This window comes from Nyctibius grandis, chromosome 10, assembly GCF_013368605.1.
Source record: "Nyctibius grandis isolate bNycGra1 chromosome 10, bNycGra1.pri, whole genome shotgun sequence".
NCBI lineage: Eukaryota > Metazoa > Chordata > Aves > Nyctibiiformes > Nyctibiidae > Nyctibius > Nyctibius grandis.
This window is the reverse complement of record NC_090667.1, coordinates 15866314-15886229: the sequence shown is the minus strand read 5'-3', so window position 1 is coordinate 15886229 and position 19916 is coordinate 15866314. Positions and strand designations below refer to the sequence as shown.

The 19916-nt window shown below is 42.9% G+C and overlaps 1 protein-coding gene across 2 annotated transcripts in view; it reads left to right on the top strand.

Moving 5' to 3' along the window:
* Positions 1-19916, top strand: part of LOC137667576 (vascular endothelial growth factor receptor kdr-like) — a 135021-nt gene that overhangs the window by 56700 nt on the left and 58405 nt on the right. For both annotated transcript variants that reach the window (XM_068408410.1, XM_068408411.1), the window contains exons 5-10: positions 2174-2333; positions 3778-3914; positions 5431-5590; positions 6176-6293; positions 8142-8317; positions 19565-19715. In XM_068408410.1, the coding sequence (XP_068264511.1) occupies positions 2174-2333; positions 3778-3914; positions 5431-5590; positions 6176-6293; positions 8142-8317; positions 19565-19715 (902 nt within the window). The remainder of the gene's footprint in view (positions 1-2173; positions 2334-3777; positions 3915-5430; positions 5591-6175; positions 6294-8141; positions 8318-19564; positions 19716-19916) is intronic.

The following is a 19916-nucleotide window of genomic DNA, read 5'->3' as shown; positions in this document are numbered from 1 at the left end:
TCCTCTGTAAATTAAGTTCTTTATGTTACCATTATACTTTAAAATCATTGCACTCCCTGGCCTTTAAATATGTATGGGAAAAGTACCTCTTGCTAATACCAAACAGATCCCAGCTAACTCTACATCTCACTTTTGTTATTAATAAACCCATGCTAAGACACACAATTCAAACTTTTAATTTTGCTTAACAGGATTGTAATTCTGGGCAAAAAAAAAAGCATTTTCAGTTTTGTCAGATCTGTTTAGTCACTGATGTGGTTCAGTGTGCATTTGCCACTTACAGCTTTGACCTTCATGGGTGTTAAAGCACGATTAAGCCTCAGCTCTCAGATCTCTTTCTGTAATTTTTCTGGATTTTCCTAACGGTTCTGAACAGAGGTGCCACACCTTGATTACTTCAAAAGTATTTACGTGAAATCCATGTTTCCTACTACGGTCAGAAGAGAACTGCTGTTCCAAAAGAAAGCACTCGTCTCGCTGTGCCTGCTTCCCCCCAGCAACATCACCAGACCCTGCCCCACAGTCATAATCCCTTTGTCTTGGGTCTGTGCTGAATATGTAATAACAAGCGACCTAAACCAATGCCAACCTGATCAATCGTGTATTCATACGAGAGGTATGACCATCAGCTCTCAACGCCCGGAGCTGAAATTTCCTCGGAACAGGAGCATTATTTAAACTGAATCCTATTTAAACCACACTGCCATACGAGACTACTGTTTGTTTGGAGACAGAAAAATAAATTGCCTGCTGCATAACAAGAATAAGAGCAAAACTATTACATCATTCAGGAAATTCCCACGTGCAGTTCCTAGAGCAGCTCTTCCCTCGGTTGCCCCAAAAGCTAAAAGAAGGTAGCTCTGAAAAGGAAAACATTAACTTGCCTCCTCTTTGAGAAGCCAGGACTTGATAAGAACGGGGGATAAGCACCGTGCAAGTAAAGTTAGTTATCGTGTGGCAACTCTAGGCACACCAAGGTTTCCCCAAACCCCTCCTTGTTCAGCCAAAAGCGATCTCCCCACTCCTGCAGCACATCCTCAGCCCCAAAGAGCCTCCCTGTGTCCTGCTGGCCAAGTCAGCCCTACAGCCTGTGCCTGCAAAGAGGCTGAAACGGGTGGATTTCAGTGATCTGCTCTTTTACAGACTCCTGAGTTATTTGTCTGCATTTCATTTCATGTATTTCTTTTCTGGTTTATAATCCAGGATTTTCAAAATGATTGGAAAGCAAATTGCATTCTCTCTAGAAAATAGATGATTTCGCTGTGTGTTAATAATAACAATAAACTAATTATTCCCACCAACACAAGCTAACCTGCTTGACATTGGTGCTGTCCAAGGGTATATGGAGAGTTCACTCTTATTAAATGAATTTTTCCTCTAGTTTATTTTCCACATTTGCCTTTCATATCCTCACTTCTTCCTCATAAGCAGAACTTCCAGATACTGTTTTTGCAAGAAGCTCAGAACATTGCAAGTATTTATGCATTTAGGACAAAAAATGTCTATGTTACTAAGTCCCCTTATTTCTGCCATCCTATGATTTACCACCTTAAGTCATCCAGGCTGCTTCAGTGCCTAGTGGAAATCAATAGGCTGCTTTGAAATTGTCTCATCCTTTTCTGTGACATGGCAAGAATCCCATGGCTAGGCACAGACCGTAGCTTATAGATGACTGCCATCAGGTGTGTTACTGACACGAATAATTCTGGGGTTTTGGGGTCTAACTTCACACAGACTTTGAAACTACTGTGAGATCCCAGGAAAACATGTGGTAGCTACATGTAGCATTAGGAGAAGCAAATTTTGTTCTTAAACACTTCTAAAAATATTACCCTACAAAATTCATATAAGACAGGCATAATTATTTCCAGTAAAGAGATGAGGGAAATGGGACCTACAATGGGTAGCATGGCATCTTGCCTAAGATCTGAGAGGACTGGGGCTACTGAATCAAAAGCCCCAGTTATGATGTCCAAGTTTTGGATTTCAAAGCCAGTCATACCTTAGGGAGGGCTTTTCTATTTGCTTATGTTGATGTTGCTTAAGATATGTGTGGAATGAGACCACCAACCACTCTGACAGGTCAAATATCTACCCTGCCTCTAAAGCAGAACAGCCTTGGCTGGTTGCCTCTGTGGTCTCACAGGCCTCCCATCTCTCTGTTCTCTTTCAGTATCCTTATTCTGTAGAGATGAACTTCAAGAGGATGGTGTGGGACCCAAGAAGAGGATTTGTCATCCCCTCTCACGCTTTTGTTTACTCTGGAGTACTCACATGCACTGCAAATGTCAGTGGAAGCGTGTTCACCTCCTATTACCTAGCACAGAGACTGGGTGAGTGGCTGCTGCGCGCCAAGGAATGACCGCAATGTTTCTATTTCATAACTAAGCCCCTGGATATTATTTCTGGGTTAGCCTCGATTATATTTGATATATCTAATTGGTATGTATCTGTAGCAAGTCCAAGCTGGAACACTAAAAGCAAACTCATTCTTCCCCTTTTTTCCTGTTCAATAGAACTTGGATTTGATCCACTCCGGATCTTGAAAAATTACCAAGTGTTGAGGTGGTACAAAATAGGAGTATTTTAGCTAAACCCCACCAAGGCTTTGTTTGCTTGGACTGAGCTATATTTACATTAAAACAACTGCTGGTTTAGGATAAACCAAACAGTAGCTTTCTTTTTGCTTCTGGTCATTAAACACACAAGATCATGGTATAAAAATCTCATTAAATGGCTAAGTCAAATCTTTGTTTTTTTATATAGTTTCTCTCGGTGATTTTCTATACCCTTTCCCTTGTATTTACAGCTGAGCTTCAGCTCAGAATTAAAATCTGAATGTGAAGCAACTAAACATTAAATTTTTGAGTGCTGGGGATTTATATTAAGCCAATTAGAATTTATTTTTCCTTTGTTTTCAATGTATGTTTTTTCTCTCCTCATGTATTATATTTTTGACAGAGTAGAGTGCATTGTGACTTCATTCCCATTAGCTCATGGCATCCTTCTATACAATTAGCACTCAGCTTTAAACAACAGGCTTGTAAATTTGTATGGCAGCCAAATAAGAATCCTGCAAATCTCTCTCTCTCTTTTTTTCTTCATTGTTAATTATTTTTTACTAGAATCATGAATGCAAAGCTAAAAAACCATTAGGTCATCCCTCTCTAGCCCAAAAGGACACAGGCAATGCCATACTCTGTCATGTTACCGTACAGCGGTCAGACTTGCGTTTGGTATGAGGCACCACAGACATGGCACAGGCTTATTTCAGAGTTGATGTATTTAAGGCATCGATAAATATATAAGACCAAGGTTTGAGGATCACATTCAGAAATGAAAGGTAGCTGGTCATCAGAGGGCAGAAGAAACATGTTTCACATTTTACAGAAATTCCTCCTCTCTCAGATATGCAAATGTTGAAGCACATCAACTCAAAAGGATGAGTTACCTTTGAATACTTTTTCTGAGAATGGCTGTGGAGCTGATGAGTGAGGGTTGGAGCCAAACATGGCAAACGGAAGAAAAGTAGTTCATAAATTACTGTGTCCACGTGTGATCAGTTAGTTTGAGCAACTGATGTTCAGGCATTTCTACAACTGACCTAATGTTTCCATCGTGTGGACATTTCCAACCACTTCCACAGAAGAAGGTGAGGTGTTTTGGAAACAGTGAAAGGAGTGGATGGTGGAGAGGCAATTGGAGTGCAGATTCCATCTTAAATATCATCGATGCAGAGAGTGCTGTGTGGTTATAACTTTGCTTTTTTCATTTCAGAGGGCAGAGTACAAAACCTGGCTCTGAAAGCAACTCCCAAAAAACTGCTGGTTGGAGAAACTCTCTCTTTGCAATGCAGCGCAGAAACCTTCATCAACGGGCGCATTGAGTTCATATGGACATGTCCTAATGGGAGAGTGAGTTGATGAAAATTCAGTATTCTGCTGTCATGCAGTTTCCCCCTACCCAAAAGAAAGATCTGTTCACAGGGCTGAGTAAACCCGAACTACTACCTAGCCTGAAATATAGCCAACCATTTGTAAGCCTGCCATTGATTGTATTTTTAGTTTGGACGAATCTAAAACTTATCCGACCATCTTGAACCTGCAAATTAAACTACAAATCTCATGCTAAATATACACTTGCAACAAAGCCAGGAGTCTATGTTTCTTGTGGGGAAGAATAGCTGTCTCATTTCTTCTGGCCTGTTCGTTGACCCTGGCTCACAGTGGCAAGTCTCAAAGGCAGCCATGAAGGTTGCAAGTTGTCAGTCTGCTCATCCATCTTGGCATTTATTACATAGGAAAAAATGAAACAAAAGCCAATTGTATCAGCTGAAATCTCCACCAAAGAATGAAATTTAAATTCTGAGTGTAGGTTCTTGAGCTTTCTGTGGAATACAATACAAAAAGGCCACATTTGAAGTAGCAACATGTAAGAGACCTAGCATTTGCTTTGATGTACTAAAACCTTTCTGTTCTCCTAAGGAAAAACAGAGGGAAGAAGGAGTATTTTCCAAATCATCTCATTTATCTGAGATACTACTCATGGTTCTATTTGATGCTCGGAATTAAAATGATTGCTTTTTTTTCTTTTTAGTTCAGCAAAATACACATTTTCAAAGAAGCATCTAAGCCTCTTGGAAAAGTGTAAAATGTGATTCTTAAAAATTGATCATTTTTGACTTTGTTTACTTAGAGAAAGAACATCTGATTTTGTTTTGCTGAAGAAACTACAGAAAATATAACATAGCATTTATAGAAGTGCAAGCAATATGGTGTTACTGAATTTTGTTTCTTGAATTCCATATGATGGAAGAGAGTTGTTTTTCTATGAACCCTCCTTAGATTTCTAACATTATAAATGTAAAATTTCTTGGCCAAATCTCTGGGATCAAAAATCCTATCAGAAGCGATAATGCTTTCTAAAATACTACAGGAATTTGCATTGGCACTTGGCTGTCATAATATATTCTATTCCTGTCATAATATATTTCTTTTAGAAAGTAGGAGGTTTTTAAGACAGAAAAATACTGACTGTGACAAACAAACAAACAAACCAACCAACCCACCCCCAACCAAAGCACAACTCTGACCCTACAGATGCCAACAGCAGCTTTGCACTGAGATCCCTGGGATCTGGTCCCTGAGAAGGGCTGACCAGTGATGCATCCCCTTATTTACCTGCCTGCCCAGATTTCAGTAGAGAAGTGCCACAGTTCCACTCTGTTTCTCTCTCTTATTAGACTTGATAATGAAAGCTCACACAAGAGCTCTTCCTGCTGATTTGTCTTTTATATTATTTATTTCAGTGGTGAGGAGATATGATAATTTTGATATGAATCACTGCTTTTCTTTACTGGCAGACTTTGAAACGATGAACAAAATAATCCAGTTTATGCTGCTTTCTGACCCCCTTTTTTCTGACTTCCAGCACCCTTATCCTAGAAGAACAATCGACCAGAGTGGCACAGTGTATAAAGTCGGCAGTAGCCTGACAATTGAAAATGTCACCACGCAAGACGGAGGCGTGTACGTATGCAAAACGTTCAACGTAACAAGGCTGGAGGCCAACGTCACAGTTACAGTGTATGGTAAGTTCTGCAGCTAAACCAGACTACCCAGGAATGAAGATTGTTAAACTGAAAGGACAATGCCACATTATTAAACCTGTTGATATGCACTAGGGAGAATGCCAACTAGTTAAACCAACCATTAATCATCTATAATCTCTAATCAATCTCTGAGAGAGTAAGCACCCAGCACTATGTTTTCAAAGAAACTTCAGAGAGTTCAAGACCGAGACATGTCTGAGGACATGGAGCTGAACTGTTTTGGAAAAGCTGGCACCGAGTGTGGCTGCTGATGCCCTGGGAAGTCTGGCCTGGTGGCATTCACATGGACAAGACATCCCCCAGGCATTTCCACACACTGCTCCAGGGGCAATACAATGCCTATTCTCTGCTTTAAATATGAAGTCCTTCATTTGGAGATAGACCTTCCTGGCTGTGGCTGAGCTTTGCAGGGGAACTGCGGTAACAGCTCCATTTGGTTGTCTGCAGCTTCTGCAGATCTGTATTGCAAAAAGTCCAGGGTAGACACAATGCAGTTCAAAGACGTGAGCACTGAAATGTGGCACATCTGCCATTACTTGTCTTCCCGTTCATTTCTCTTTCCAGACAAACCTTTCATTACGGTTTCACACAAGAAAGGGCCTTACTACGAGATCACGTCAGGACACAAGTCACTGAAACTAGCTGCAAAGGTGGACGCCTTTCCTCGTCCAAGCGTCACCTGGTGAGTACCATCATCTTGAGCAGAATCAGGAATATGCCACCTTCTTTTGGGCTCCTGTCCAGAATGGATTTTCACTGTTCCTCACCACACAGATAGAAGAGGTGACCTGGGAATGCTCATAGCTGTGGCCTCGCAGTTTAGCTAAGGAGCTGTGACTCCTTTTTGTGCTGACACATGCTCTGTGAAACTGGGCAAGCCATACCTCTTTCCCATGCTATTTTTCTCTCCTAGTCATGCAGAAAAGGTCCCTACAGGAAAAACGGGGGTTTCATTTACCCTGGACACAGAACTGTTTGGAAGATTCAAGTAGAAAGCTATTGGGGAAGGGTTGCCAGTTTACCACCGCTAGTGGTGGTCAGTCTGCAAGGAGGCCATGCATAATAGAAAGCTGCAGGACACATTCTCGACATAGAAATTGTTTCTCTTCGTAACTTTTAAATAATTTTCTCCAATCCTGTACCACCAGCACTGTCAGATCCTTGCAGACAATGCAGTGAATCCTCCTGAGCAAACTACAGGCTCCACCAGGACTGTAATGGATCAGCTTAATGGGAGGGGCAACATGTCAGCAACTCCAGAAGACATTCATTTCTCTCTTTACCCTTCCACTTGTCCTGTCTCTTGCTACTTTTTCTATGCTTCATTCTACAGGGAGTCTTTAACAACCCACCCAACACCTTATACATCTGTAACTGTATGAAATCCCATACGAGAGCTGGCAAGGGTTTGCCTGTCCTGGCAGAAAAGGTGGCTTGGGTGAGTTAGCACCTGCACAGTGCACCTTCCCTTGGCCAGCTGAGTGCCACGCAGGGTGCCCTGGCCCTCAGCAAAAGGTAGTGGGCAGGGATGGGTTTGCTGCACTTTTTTAGCAGTGAAATAACATGAAATTCTCTAATATTCGGTCAGACCAGTGAAATCAGTGCTGCCAGGAGATATTTTTAATTGTTGCTGTTATTTAGGAGATGGAAATGTTTTTGTGAGTTGAAGTGGGGACCGTCTCCCTTTTCTCTGCCAAGGCTTTGTTCTCGGGGCTCAGCGTGGAGCTGCTTGGGAGCTGCCTGGGACCACCAGAGCTGCCTTCCCTGCATGTTCAGGGCTACAGCTGTTGATGTTGGAGGTCTCTCAGTACAAGTTGTTTAAATGACTGTAAAGGAAGTTTCCAGCATTCTCAGGCAGTAGGACACACACCCCAGCTTCTCCTTCCACTAAGCCTAAAGCTCTGTGTGTGGCAAAGTCTGGCCTGTTTCATATTCATAACCCAAATCTGCATATCAGATTAGCAGTGAAGAGGAGTCTGCTCATGCAGACTCTGCTATCCTACTCTTAGCTAGTGAAGATTCAAGATCGTGAATTCCTCACTGACCTTCCTACTGACTGTAAATTCTCCAGGTCACAGATTCTAGCTTTTTCAGAAACAGTAAAGGGTCATATATACATATTGAACGACAATTCTGCTTAATTAATATCTTGTTTTAAAACTGATGGCATGAATTTTGGCAAACTCATGATTTCCTGCACTTAGTATTGCACATCCAGCATAATTTGGAGGCATCTAGATGTACATTTCTGATCGTAGTTGAGCATGCGAGAGGCACTGTTCATTCAGATCCATCAAAATCTCGTTTTCCTCTATGTTCAATGAAGCCATCCCATAACACTGAAGGTGCGACTCCGTTTTAGTGTGGAAGGATAAAAGGAATAGATGTGCAATTCAAGGAGTGATTATAGATCTATGTTTCCCTTGCTGTTTCCGAAGGATGACTCTTTACCCACCCTAATTTGGGTAGCAGTTAGGTTTTCTGAGGGCTAACATGCATGTGATGAGCCTTGATGGGACTTTCAAAACAGGTACAAAGACGGCAAACTGATCAAGGACAACCATACTTGCTATGAGCCGGACCCAATGAAGTACAGGCTGGGCATAAGAGATGTGAGACCAAAGCATGCTGGAAACTACACCATCGTCTTGAGCAATGCAAAATATGGCCTGTATAAGAACCTCACCATGCAGCTGGTAGTGACAGGTAAGGACTTGATGTTTATAATGACTTCTTCTGGGTTCTTTCTCATTTTTTGTGTGATCCTACTTTACCAGTCAGAAGGAACAGGTGACATTTCCCCATGTTTAGCTGATATGAGGTGATACCACGCTGTGCATAGACCACCACCTTATTTAGGAACCACTGAAGATCCACCTCATTTCACCACATGTTAAATAGAAGCAACAGAATGGACAGCTAGTATGAAGAGTTAGTCTGAAACTAGGTCATCTAAAGTCACCTTCCACTGAGATATTGCACCTCACAAAGAGCCTGCAGCATCTTAGCGTCAGGATGGTGTTTCCACAGAGGGACGCAGAAATGGCTTGAAAGTGAACAAACTTAACTGGACTTAACTTAAATTTTAATAGGAGTTTGCAAGGATATCCAAGACCTAGTGAGGTCTTGGAGCTGGGGGCACAGTTTCCCAAGAGAAGTGATGGAAGTTTTATCCCTTGAGATTAAAAACTAGCTTGGGCAAAGCACTGGAGAACATCCTGTTGGGACAGGAGAAGTCCCAAGAGGGCTGACGGAAGGAACTAGATAAGCTACCCTGTCTTTTATGTCTCTCCATCATCCTGCTGCAGAAACACTTTGTAAGTTTCTATTTTATGTATTGTCATTTATCTGCCGGGAGCACTTGAGAGACAGGTTCATTTTCAGGGGAATCTGGAGAAAACTGAAGTAAACTGCGATGTGCACTGAAGCAGGTTCACTTGACACAGAGGGAAAATAGATATTGGAATCACATTTATTAATCTCCCTTGCTGGGGTAATGGAAGACAGAGCCACATTGTCTCTTTGTATATCCACTGCCTCTTTTATTCCATTGAATTTGGCAACAGAGATTGAATCATGAGGCCAAGTAGGAGTTCAGCAAATGTTAGCTCTGCTCCCCTTTGTATTTCCCGAGGTTCACTCAGGCAGGGAGACAGATAAAGTTATTGAGATAGGTTTGCTTTCTTTTCTGTGGTGAATTCTTTTCTCCTTATCCTCTTTACACCTAAAAATATTCTCAATTGTCCTGTTTTGTATACTTATGTACTGTTGCACCACGTAACTTCCAGCATTTGTGTTTCTCTCATTTCACCTTTCAGAAAGGAATAATGCCTAAGAAACAGAGAACTTGTCGCTTAGGCACATCTGGCCTATTAAAAATGCTAAATAAGATATGGTAGCTTCAACCACCTTAAACATTACTTAAACTAATGTGTGATTTACGAGTGGAGAGAGCTAAGAACATGCTTATGCTCAGGTACTGCAGCTCAGCTGATGAGCAAGAATGTGTTAAGCTGCAGTGATTTGTTCACTCGAGGTTGTTTATCCATGCAATGGTTTTGCCATCTTGTTAAGAGAACGGAAACATTCAAAGGAAGAGAAAATTAAGAATAAGATAATAAACTATCTTGTCAAGGTAAATATTGGTGCTTGCATGCAAAAGAGAATGTTTACTTGAAGAGCAGCCATTCCCCAAATAGGCATATAAAAAACAAACAGACCTTGTCTGCATCAGCAAGATGCTATTTCAGGATTAAACCATCCCAGGCTCTTAACTACAGCACAAGCCTTTCATCTCTATTGTATGTACGAGTACGTGGTATTCCGTCTCTCACACAGTGCATGCCTAGCATGGTGCTCATTGTTAGCCTTGCTGAGACATCAGCCCAACAAAGACTTCAATCAGGAATAATTATTTCATTGCAAAACCACCATTTCTCAAGAGTCTGCGAAGTCCAGCAGCTGCAGGGATGTTACCGGCTGGAGAAGGTGCTGCCTGGTGAAGCACAGGACAAATGAACAGCAAGTGTTTCTTTTCTGGTGAAAGAAGGTCACCCCAGAAACGAGAGCAAGCAAAGGGAAATACATGCCAGAGTGCCATTGTTTTTAAGCTAAAGGCTGCAAACAATGAGGATATTTGCCTTGATCGTAGACAGGACCGACACAAAGCACCTAGAAAATCTCTCTTGCCTTTGCCAGGCTCTTCTCTGCAGCACTAACCTGACACGCTCTATGTGAAGCACTCAGCCCAAGGAGAGGGTCATTTTGCTGAGATGCATGTGGGTAGAGACCAAAAAAGGCAAATTTTGCCCTTGAAGCTTATCCAACAGCAGCAAACTGCCTTTTTTCTTGTGCTTTCAGTCAGAGTAAAGGGACTGCTTTTCCAGATCTGGGCATCATTTGCTTTACTTTCAGAAAAAACTCTGAAGCTCCAAACTGAATGCAGATTTTAATTTTTCCCTCAACTCCTCAACAAATAACCTGACACTTTCTCTCCAGTCATCATGACTGATATCCTGGTATTGCACCTGTATAGATTAAATAGCTTGGAGTTTCAGCAGACACTTAGACACGGAGAAGGAGACCAAGACACACTTTCTAGCTGTTTTATGCAGGGATTACCTTGCCCACCACTGAAACAACCACCTCTGAGCTGGGAGGGGTGATTAATGTCTCTGCTTAGAACCATAGGCAGTCTGCGATGACTGCAGCTGGAATTTGAACACAGGGATTAGCAGATTTGATGGAAAAATCCTCTTGGGCTTGCAAGTGAACACAGTGGTAGGAGCATCAGTTTTGCATCATGTCTAAAAGGCAGCAATTCAGGAGTAACATTTCTGAGTAACAGCATTGCTCCCCAAAAGCCAGGGCCAGCCTTTTAAATTTCAGAGCTGCATCTGTGCAAGTAAGCAAGTTCTGATCTATGCTATTAAAAAGAAGATGGAAAAATATTTAAATAGACTTTTGAATTAGAAGATAAATGTCATCTGAATATGCAAGGAGACACTGCATTGAAGGAATTATAAGTAAGCATACAGCCCCCTCTCCTGTGATCCTCTTCAAAATAATACATCGTTAATGTTCCTGAGCATCACAGAGAGTATAACTGGCAGTCAGCGTGCTGTGACAAACCCATCACTGTGAATTTGTACTAGGCGTAGAAGAAGTTTAAAATTAATAGTGTTGTGAATTGTTGTTCATGAAAAAAAGTATAAATAACAGCAGGATCCATTCATCAAATTGCACTCTATTAATTTTTGCAGTGTATTTTATTCAATAATAATGGCAGCAGAAGAGAACCCTTTAAGCAGGATGAGACCAGGATAAGAAGTCATCTGCTTGAGCCCCAAGGGACAGGCTCTTACATGCAGCGTCTCTTGACCTGCTACAAGAGCAGCAGTGCTGCAGCTTTCCTTGGAGTCACCTCCTGTATACTTAACTGGTAGCAATCACAGTAGTTCTGACATCAAGCATACAGTGTATGTGCAAGGTATTTCACTCCATGGTAATGAATAAAATATTAGGAGCTATTTCCCCCCAAAGTTTGATATTGGCCATAAAAGTGATGAGTATCTGCAGAGAGCAGAGGTATCCATCATCCCAGCTCCACAGAGGCAAGGAGGAGCAAAAAGGGCAACTAACTCGCAGAGCTGCAGGGTGGGAGCCGACAGCAATGCCAGCCCGAGCCGAGGACCTGGTTGACGATATGCAGGAAGGAGGCACATGAAGATGTGCGTGTGCTGCCTGGCCTGGAGCAGAATCACGCTGCTATTCAAAAAATGTCTCTTTAAGAAGTGGCTTAGCTGTGCCTCTGGTCACCCATGCTCCCACTGCAACTGGAATTTAATCTTGCAGGAGCACATATCTCCCTTGTGGAGTCACCTTGGCTCATTGTAGGACTCAAGTCCCCAGGAGGTAGCTGATTGCATTTTCAAAACACTCCTTCTTTACATATTTACACATCAAACACTGTCCAAGAAGCGGCGGGTTGCTGTGTTTTTGTTTTGTTTGATTAAATTCTTATTGAGAAAAGCTTCAAGAAAATAATGTCCTGAAGAATTTGGAAGGGAGGGAGCCAGGAGAAGGAACAATCCTAGCAAACAGCTGGTGGTTGCACATCTGAGCCAGCCAAGAAGGAGAAATGTGGGAGAAAAGAGTTATTCCAGGCTGGAGTACAAAGCTGTTTCAGAACAAAACATAAACAAACCCCCTCAAATCTATTTATGGGCAAGCAGGCTGCGTTTCATTCTCACCCTCGCACAAGTCATCTACGTGTATCAGGGTTCTTGCTGAGCCCTTTATGGAGCAGTCAGCATGCTCTGACCACCATGTTGTGAGGGAAGATTGTATTGAAGCGTAAGTTAATTCAAAAATGGGATGAATAACCTCCTTCACCACTTTGCCTTTCTTCTTAGTCCCAAAGTTTCTCTCCTGTGCTCCCTCAAGGCTCTTACAGCAAATATTGCTTTGGGTTCCAGCTGCTCTAGCCAATTGAAATTGCATTCCCTCGTAGATTCCTTGATCCCCCAAGCTCTTGTGTTGTATCTATAAGAAATGCAGGATTAAGTGCTAGAAATAGCCTCTACCATAAGCAGCAGTAATTCACAGGCTCCTTATGAATTCTGTCTCTCCTGGGCAAGGACTGGAATAAAAGGGGTGCATGGAGAACTCCTGTGTGCATTGCCATGTGCTCCTTGTTATGTCAGCGAGGTGACCATCTATACCTCAATTTGGTACTAGGGAGAATTAGCTCCAGAGCACTTAATGATGCATATGTTGCCCTACTCTGTAGTCACGCCAGCTCTTCATATTTGGTTTAAAATCAAAGGCAAAGGGAGTTCTCTGCCTGACCTACTTTGGCTCGCAAGGGATGAGTTGACATCAAAGGAGTCCCCAGTGATCTCCATAGAAGTTAATAAATATGTGGTGATCCATGTGAACAATACCCCATCACCTCAACCAGACCCAGAAATAGTCTGAAGAGGGAAATGAGCCTTCAGGGTGAGGTTAATACATTTGGGCTATGCCAGTTCAGACAAAAAGAGCTCTTAGAACGTTGCACCTCATTTAAAGCCAGTGGAAGACAGAGGGGAGACTCCCGTAGTCTTTTGTGCATAGAAGGGCCCCTGAAATCTCTAAGTTGGATGCTGTTGCACTGTGAGAAACATTAATTTCTTTGGATTATTAGCACAATCCAACTGCTGCTTAGATTAAAGGACTGAGCTAGATATGAGAAGCAGGGCTACATAAAATGATCTACCTTCGCCTTGCCTGCATGCTTCGGTATCCTGCCAGGACTGGTTTTCCTTTGTTGTATCACATCCATCTCCCGTGTAGCTCCTTGGAGGATGACCCATTCAAGAAAAGTCAAAATAGAAAATCTAATTTTCCACCTCCTGGGCCAGCTGAGCAAACTAGAAGCCCCAAAATAAAACACAGCCTGTCTCCATCCAACCGCTGTTCCAATATGTTCCTCCCCAAGCCCAGTGCTTTGCTTTCCTCCTGGGTACTGGCAGCACTGGCTGTGGCCAATGCTTTGGGTGGGGAGGATGCTCAGCTGAGAAGAGCAAGGGCAAAGAGATGCAGTGCTCCAGTCTGCCCTTCGAGTCTCACCTATCAGACACAGGCAGGAGAGAAACAACTGACTATTTCTGGGAGATATATGAAAGAAAAGAAAAAATGTAGCGGCACAGACTGCAGCAGGCCTTTCCGGCACACTAATTATTAGCAAATTATGAAGAATTTTCTCACTGACGTCATGCAAACCCCGCGCACTTGCAGCTCTGCAGGCCAGCCTCCACTCAGCCTCTGTGCGCTCCCAGGAGAGCCCCTAATGAAAAAGTCAGATGAGCTATTTTCATTTTGTTGGAAGTAGCCAAAGCAATTTTAGGAGGAGGATGGTGGGGGCCTGCTGGAGTTTGCCAGAAAAATCTGAAGCATTCAACTCACGTCTTCGCAGCAGCAATCTCTCTCTGACAGCCCTTAAAAACCAGAGTGGTGGGGGGAAGTCGGGAAGTGGCAGCATGTGGTTTCCACGCTGTCTCTCAGCCAAGCCTGCAGGTATGTTAACTGTTGGTTTTCTCTTTTGAAAAGCAGGCAAAGGGGGCAGAGACAAAAATCCTAGAAAAATACCCGCTCTGCTAAAAATTAAGCACTTCATCATCACTCATTTGCTTTTGGACTCTGTTTAGCCACAAAAAATAAGATGGGGAGAGAGGAACAAGAGAAAGCCCTTTTTTCTTCCCCAGCTTGGCTGCATCGGGGTTGAATGACACATCTGGGAAAGGTGGTACAGGACTGGAAAAGACAGCTTTGTTCCTACCAGGTGAAGATAGATACATCCAAAAGTGACAGTACAAGGTCAGAAAAAACAAACCCAAGCTGCACTGCCATTTTAACAACAAAATTCCCTGTAGGGTAGGTCAAATCAAGTGCCCTGTGATTTTTCTGAATATCTATTCATACAGTATCCAGCTGCACGGTTTCTCTTCCATTTGCTCCCACCCTGCTGGCATTCCCAGCCCATAACAGCGGGTTACAACAGAGCAGCAGGGTGTGTGTGCTAGAGATTAGGCAGGCGACCGATAATTGGTGACCCTAATTCTATTCCTGGCTGTGGTATTGACTCATGGAGAGATTTTGGCCACTCATTTCATCTTGGCACCTGCTTCCCCAGAGGTACCGTGGGGACAATGCCGTGCACCCACTTCACAGCAGCCTTGTATGTGGTGCTGTGCAAAATAAAACAAAAAAGCAAACAGAACGAAACACAGAAAATGACCCAGACAAAACCAGCTGGGGTCAAACACAATGTTCTGTTCAGCCTGAAACAAAAGTTTTGTTGTCAGGTCATTTAACTATTTTTTTTTTCTTTTTTCCTTTTAACAAAAGAAGAAAAAAAACTAAACCAACCACAGAGATCACTTGTAAGTGACCACAGGCAAAGTTTTTTTACTTTAGGGGAAATTTCATCTTCTTTTTCCCATACTGTTTGAGCAGTCCAAACCTGCATTAATGAGTTTCCTATCTACCTTACAGAACATTCACCTAGCTCAGCTTGCAGAGCTCGTATTTCCATTAAGTACCATACAAACATCAGATGAAAGATTCTAAAGTGCAAATTATTTTTGCTTTTGGGAAAGAAAAGGGATAAATAGAAAACAAGTTGCCTCTCTATCAATAGTTTTAATGAAGCCCCATGTCCAGCAAAGTACATAAGGTTGAGACTAAATGCTTCAGTGGACCACTCTGTTATTTTAATGATGTGCTTGATGTGAAAAGTTTTTTTAAAACCGAGTTTAAATGGTAGTGGGGAAGGTACGTCAACAGCAGTTCAGTCAGGGGTCACTGAAAATAAAGCAAAGTTTCTCTTAAAAAGGCAGGGAAACTTTCTATGTGCTCTGCTCTATATTTGGATGCTCCTTTGAGTGGCAAGTGTGCAACCCCATAATAATACCTGCAATGAATTTAGAGACAGAAGAGTGTCTTGCAAAAGGGGAAATGCCAGAGGGTTGATGTCCTAATCCTTGTACATATGATTTGCTCCTAAAGATAACACTAGAAAGTGAGGTGAGACTTACATAATGCTGATCAATTGGAAATGTACAGTAAGCAGAACTGCTCCTTGATTGCATTTCACAGCGCAGCAGCAGCAAAGCCGTTAGTTATTCAGGTCAGCTCTCACACCAGCAATTGCACCTCTGCAAAGCGAGCTGGGGATACAGTCACACTTTAAGCCAGAGAGGAGGAAAACCCATTTATTTCGATACATTTAAAGCCATCTGAACATTGCGCGTTCCAAATGCAGCCAGAGAGGAAGGAGAAAGCTTTTAAGGTTTGTTTGGCTTCTGCTTGAGAAAACTCAGCCTGGGGAGGGCAATGGCCAAGGGATGGGAGGCGGAGGCTGGAAATAAGCGGGCAGATCTCGGTGCGGGGGGTAGTGGGAGCAAGAAGTGGGATAGTGAAGGACAGTTCAGGCCAGGAATGAAGTGTATTTAAAGCTCTCCTCTTGCAGTGCAGCACTGCTGTAGCAGGCAGGACTGCTGGCCGGGGCAAGGCTCTCCAGGAAGGTGGTCAGTGAGCCCTCGGGGAGGATGGCAGAGGGTGCTGTAGGCCAGGCTCTCGCCCCGTGGCAGAGTGTCAAGGAGAAGGGAGGACTCTGCACTGCTCCTGCTGGAGGGGGCGAGCTGTACTGCAGGGTCTGGGCACGGGCAGCGGGCTTGTGTACCCAACTTTTGTACCGCCCTTAGTCCCATGCCTGCTATAGCTTTCCATTCCCAACAGGAGTTTTTTTTGCATGCTTTAAAACCAGCAATACACATGCAAATGTACATGCGTTGATGAAATCCACACTTTAGATGCATAGTTTAAGGTGCAACCAGAAATGTGCTTGGATTTTGGCAGTGCTTACAAACGGATTCGTACCCCAAGCCTTGCCCCACACCTAAACATGAGCAAAGATAAACTAGAGTTTGTGCATAACCCACTGTGCTGCTTAGTAAGCAAACATGAAAGAGAAAGCAAAGCACTGTCTGGAGGAGGGACGGTTATCTGAGCAATACACTACTAGGTGTACCTTAGATAATCACTGGCTTTAGGCTAAAAACTCCTCATCATGCTAATGTGGAGAGCCTTGTCGCAGGTAAGGCTGCTGCAGATGCCAGCCCACTGAGCCAACTCTCTAGTTATAGTCTGAGCAAACCTAAACGGCCAGTACCCACCACAGCAGCCAGTTAACTTGTTTCCATCACTGACAGAGGCTACTTCTGTACACAGAATTGGGGCCAGCAGCGAGCGAAGTAGATGGAAAAGCTTCAGTTGCCTTTCGGGGGCATGGAAAGAGGTAAAAAGGCCCTGACAGTGGGCAGAGGTTTGGGAAGTTTTCAGCCCAAGAAATAGCCCCCATACAAGTACCCCACACTCCACATCAGAAACCCGCAGCGCGCTGGGGCCAATGCCAACACCCTTCCAAGCAGGAAGAAGGCATGTTCAAAATCAGGGAAGGGCCTAACACTAACTGTGTTATAAGGCACTGTGAAAGAAATGATGGGGAGGCATTTTTAGCCAGCCCCTCAAGTTTTAAGAAAATAATTGCTTAAGCCTCATAAATAATAATTATTTCAATTGATGAATCATTTTGACTCATTTTAGCTTTCAAGTAATATTTAATAGTGTCAAGCAGTAAAGTAATTGTGGAACTAAGAATTCATTCGTCACTCATATATGTTCTTATTTGAATTAGAACAAATTAGAATTATTATTTCTTTTTTAAAAGGATAAGTTAAATGACAGTCAACGCATTCATCATTTCACCAAGAGTGTAGAAAAATCTCCTAATATTAAAAGATTATAATCAAACCTTGTCCCCCCCATACTCTTTCACGCACACAAAACCACACAAACATCCTGTCTCCCTCCCCAGGCGTGTAAAGCTTTGTTCTTACAGCCCAGAAAACATAATAGTTGAGCAACCTTTCACCTAACACTTGAGTAACCTTTCACACTGAACTTAAGAGTCTCTTTCTCCAAGTGAAAACCATGCTTTTGAGGTCAGTCCAGACATGCCAAACACAGGATTTGAGACTGAAAAGAAAAATGTCCGAGATAATGAAAAATGCGCTTCTCTCTCCAGGGAGTTTTACAAAATTATTTTTATGATCAGAAATAATTTACTGATGGGAAATGAGATGCCAGTTACAAGGAAATTCAACATTAGTCCCAATAATCTGTCCTGTGAGTTGCTCACAAATCTCAAAGCACTTGATCAGCGATACATTGCATAACCAGAGCAATGCCGTGCAGGCAACCCTGTGTCTGTGTTGCAGATGAGGATGGGAGTTTGAGAGACCCCAACCACAGTCTGAAGTACTCTCCTCTCTGCTCCCTTCTTCATCTTCTCCTTCACGAAAAGACAATCCCTCTCCCCGTCTGAAGGGACGAAGGAGTGAGGAGTGGATTTTTGGAGCCTGGTAGAACATCATTAGCAGGCAGACGGAGAAACAAGGCTCAACCAAAGGGGATCAAAAAAGCAAAAGGGAACACAAGCAAAACCAAACAAGGCCTGTCATTTGGGTTTTTCAGGTGAAACGTTAATCAGGACCTAATGAAGGTTCTTTAAAGCAGCTGATGTTTTACTGTAGCATGGGAGTTAGGATATGGCTGAACCAACTACAGTCAATACTCCTTTCATGTGGTAGAGAAGGAAATACTGATGTATTTTCAGGCATTGATGAGGTCAGAAGATTTTTCAGAGTCTGACCTGGCAGCCATGAGAAATGGAAAGCGAGGATCCCACCGAGACACGGGATCAGCCTGGTCAGTCCTCTCCTAAGAGTAAAGGGCTGCAAGGGAAAAAAAAACTATTGAAAAAAAAAGAGGGAAAGGGCTCAAGATTGATGAGGTGGGCAGTAGCTCATATTTACATATCTGGGGCCTCCTTGACAGCAGAAAAAATAAGTTAACCCGAAAAATAGAAATCTAATCTACATTCACTTCCCAACTTGTCAAAAGCCCTCAGCGTAAAGCAGCCACACTTGGCTGCACAGAGGTGTTCCACAGAGGGACCCCGACCAATAAATCTGTTTGATTTCCTGTTATGAGAAGCAGACAAAGAGATATGGCCAGGGATGGGCAGAGCTGTCTGCATAAGGGAAGAGCCTGTGCTTTCACCCCAAGCTCAAACCCACCCTCTCCGAGGTTAGGAAAAGTTCAGTTCACTTTGGGGAGTTTTTAGCATTATTTCTCATTTTCGCATGTTCCCGTGGGAGCTGGAAGTAGATGGGACAAAGCATTTCTTTCCTTCTGGCAACAAGCAGCCCCGAAAGTGTCACACAAAAGTTTGTTCTTGAGCGATTTCCAGTCCAAGGGTGTGATCTTGCAACCCCTCCAGATGTGAATAATGCAGTGACATTCTTAATGGTTTTGCAGTTGGTGAGAATTTCTTGGCATTACTCTACAAGTGTTTTCTCCCCACCACTTCTTCTGTGCTTTCTTCACCCCTTCATCCAGTGCACATTACACATAAACAGGAAAGGAAAGCAAAGTTTAAAGTTTTCAGATCAAAAAGATGTTTTTTTTCCAAAACCCTGGGGAGAACCTGCACAACGGTCACAACATTGCAGAACAGCAGCTCTTTGCTAAGGTTGCTCTCAGGAGGTGACATCAGAAGTCAAACGTTATTTTGCCTGATCAACATTTGAAAGCAATTAGGATGAACGGGGTAGCATTTCAATGTATTTTCTGAAACACCACAACTGATACCCATGTTCCTGCGGATGTATACTTTCAGTACAGCTGGTAATTTCCCTGCAACTTCAGCACCCTCAGGACATCATCACTTAGTGATCACAGCGAAAACTTTCAAAACCTTTGACGGAAAGAGGACCATGACCGTGGATGTCAAGTTGCTCATTTGCATTTATTTTTTTGCTGTTTGTTTTTGTTTTTTTTCCTTAGAGAGGCCCAAAATCTACGAAAAGGAAACTGATTTTGATAAGATTGAGCGGGTGGAATTAAGAAGCAAACACAAAATCCAGTGCACCGTAAGCGGGAATCCTGACCCAAAGATCGAGTGGAAGTGGCAGCCCTGCAGCCTCACAGACACGCTGTAAGTGGACATTCCTATGGATAAACGTGTTGCAAAATAGTTTGGTAGTTTCAAGGCAGTTCTTCTTTCCAGTACGTCTTATTTATCTTAGTTAAAAACCAGAAGTAGTGATTCCCCACCTAAAGATCTCAAGGGTGATGAACCCAGCAGACATCTAGTTGTGTGTGATCTTTATGGAGTTAGAAGCACCTTCTGTATTAT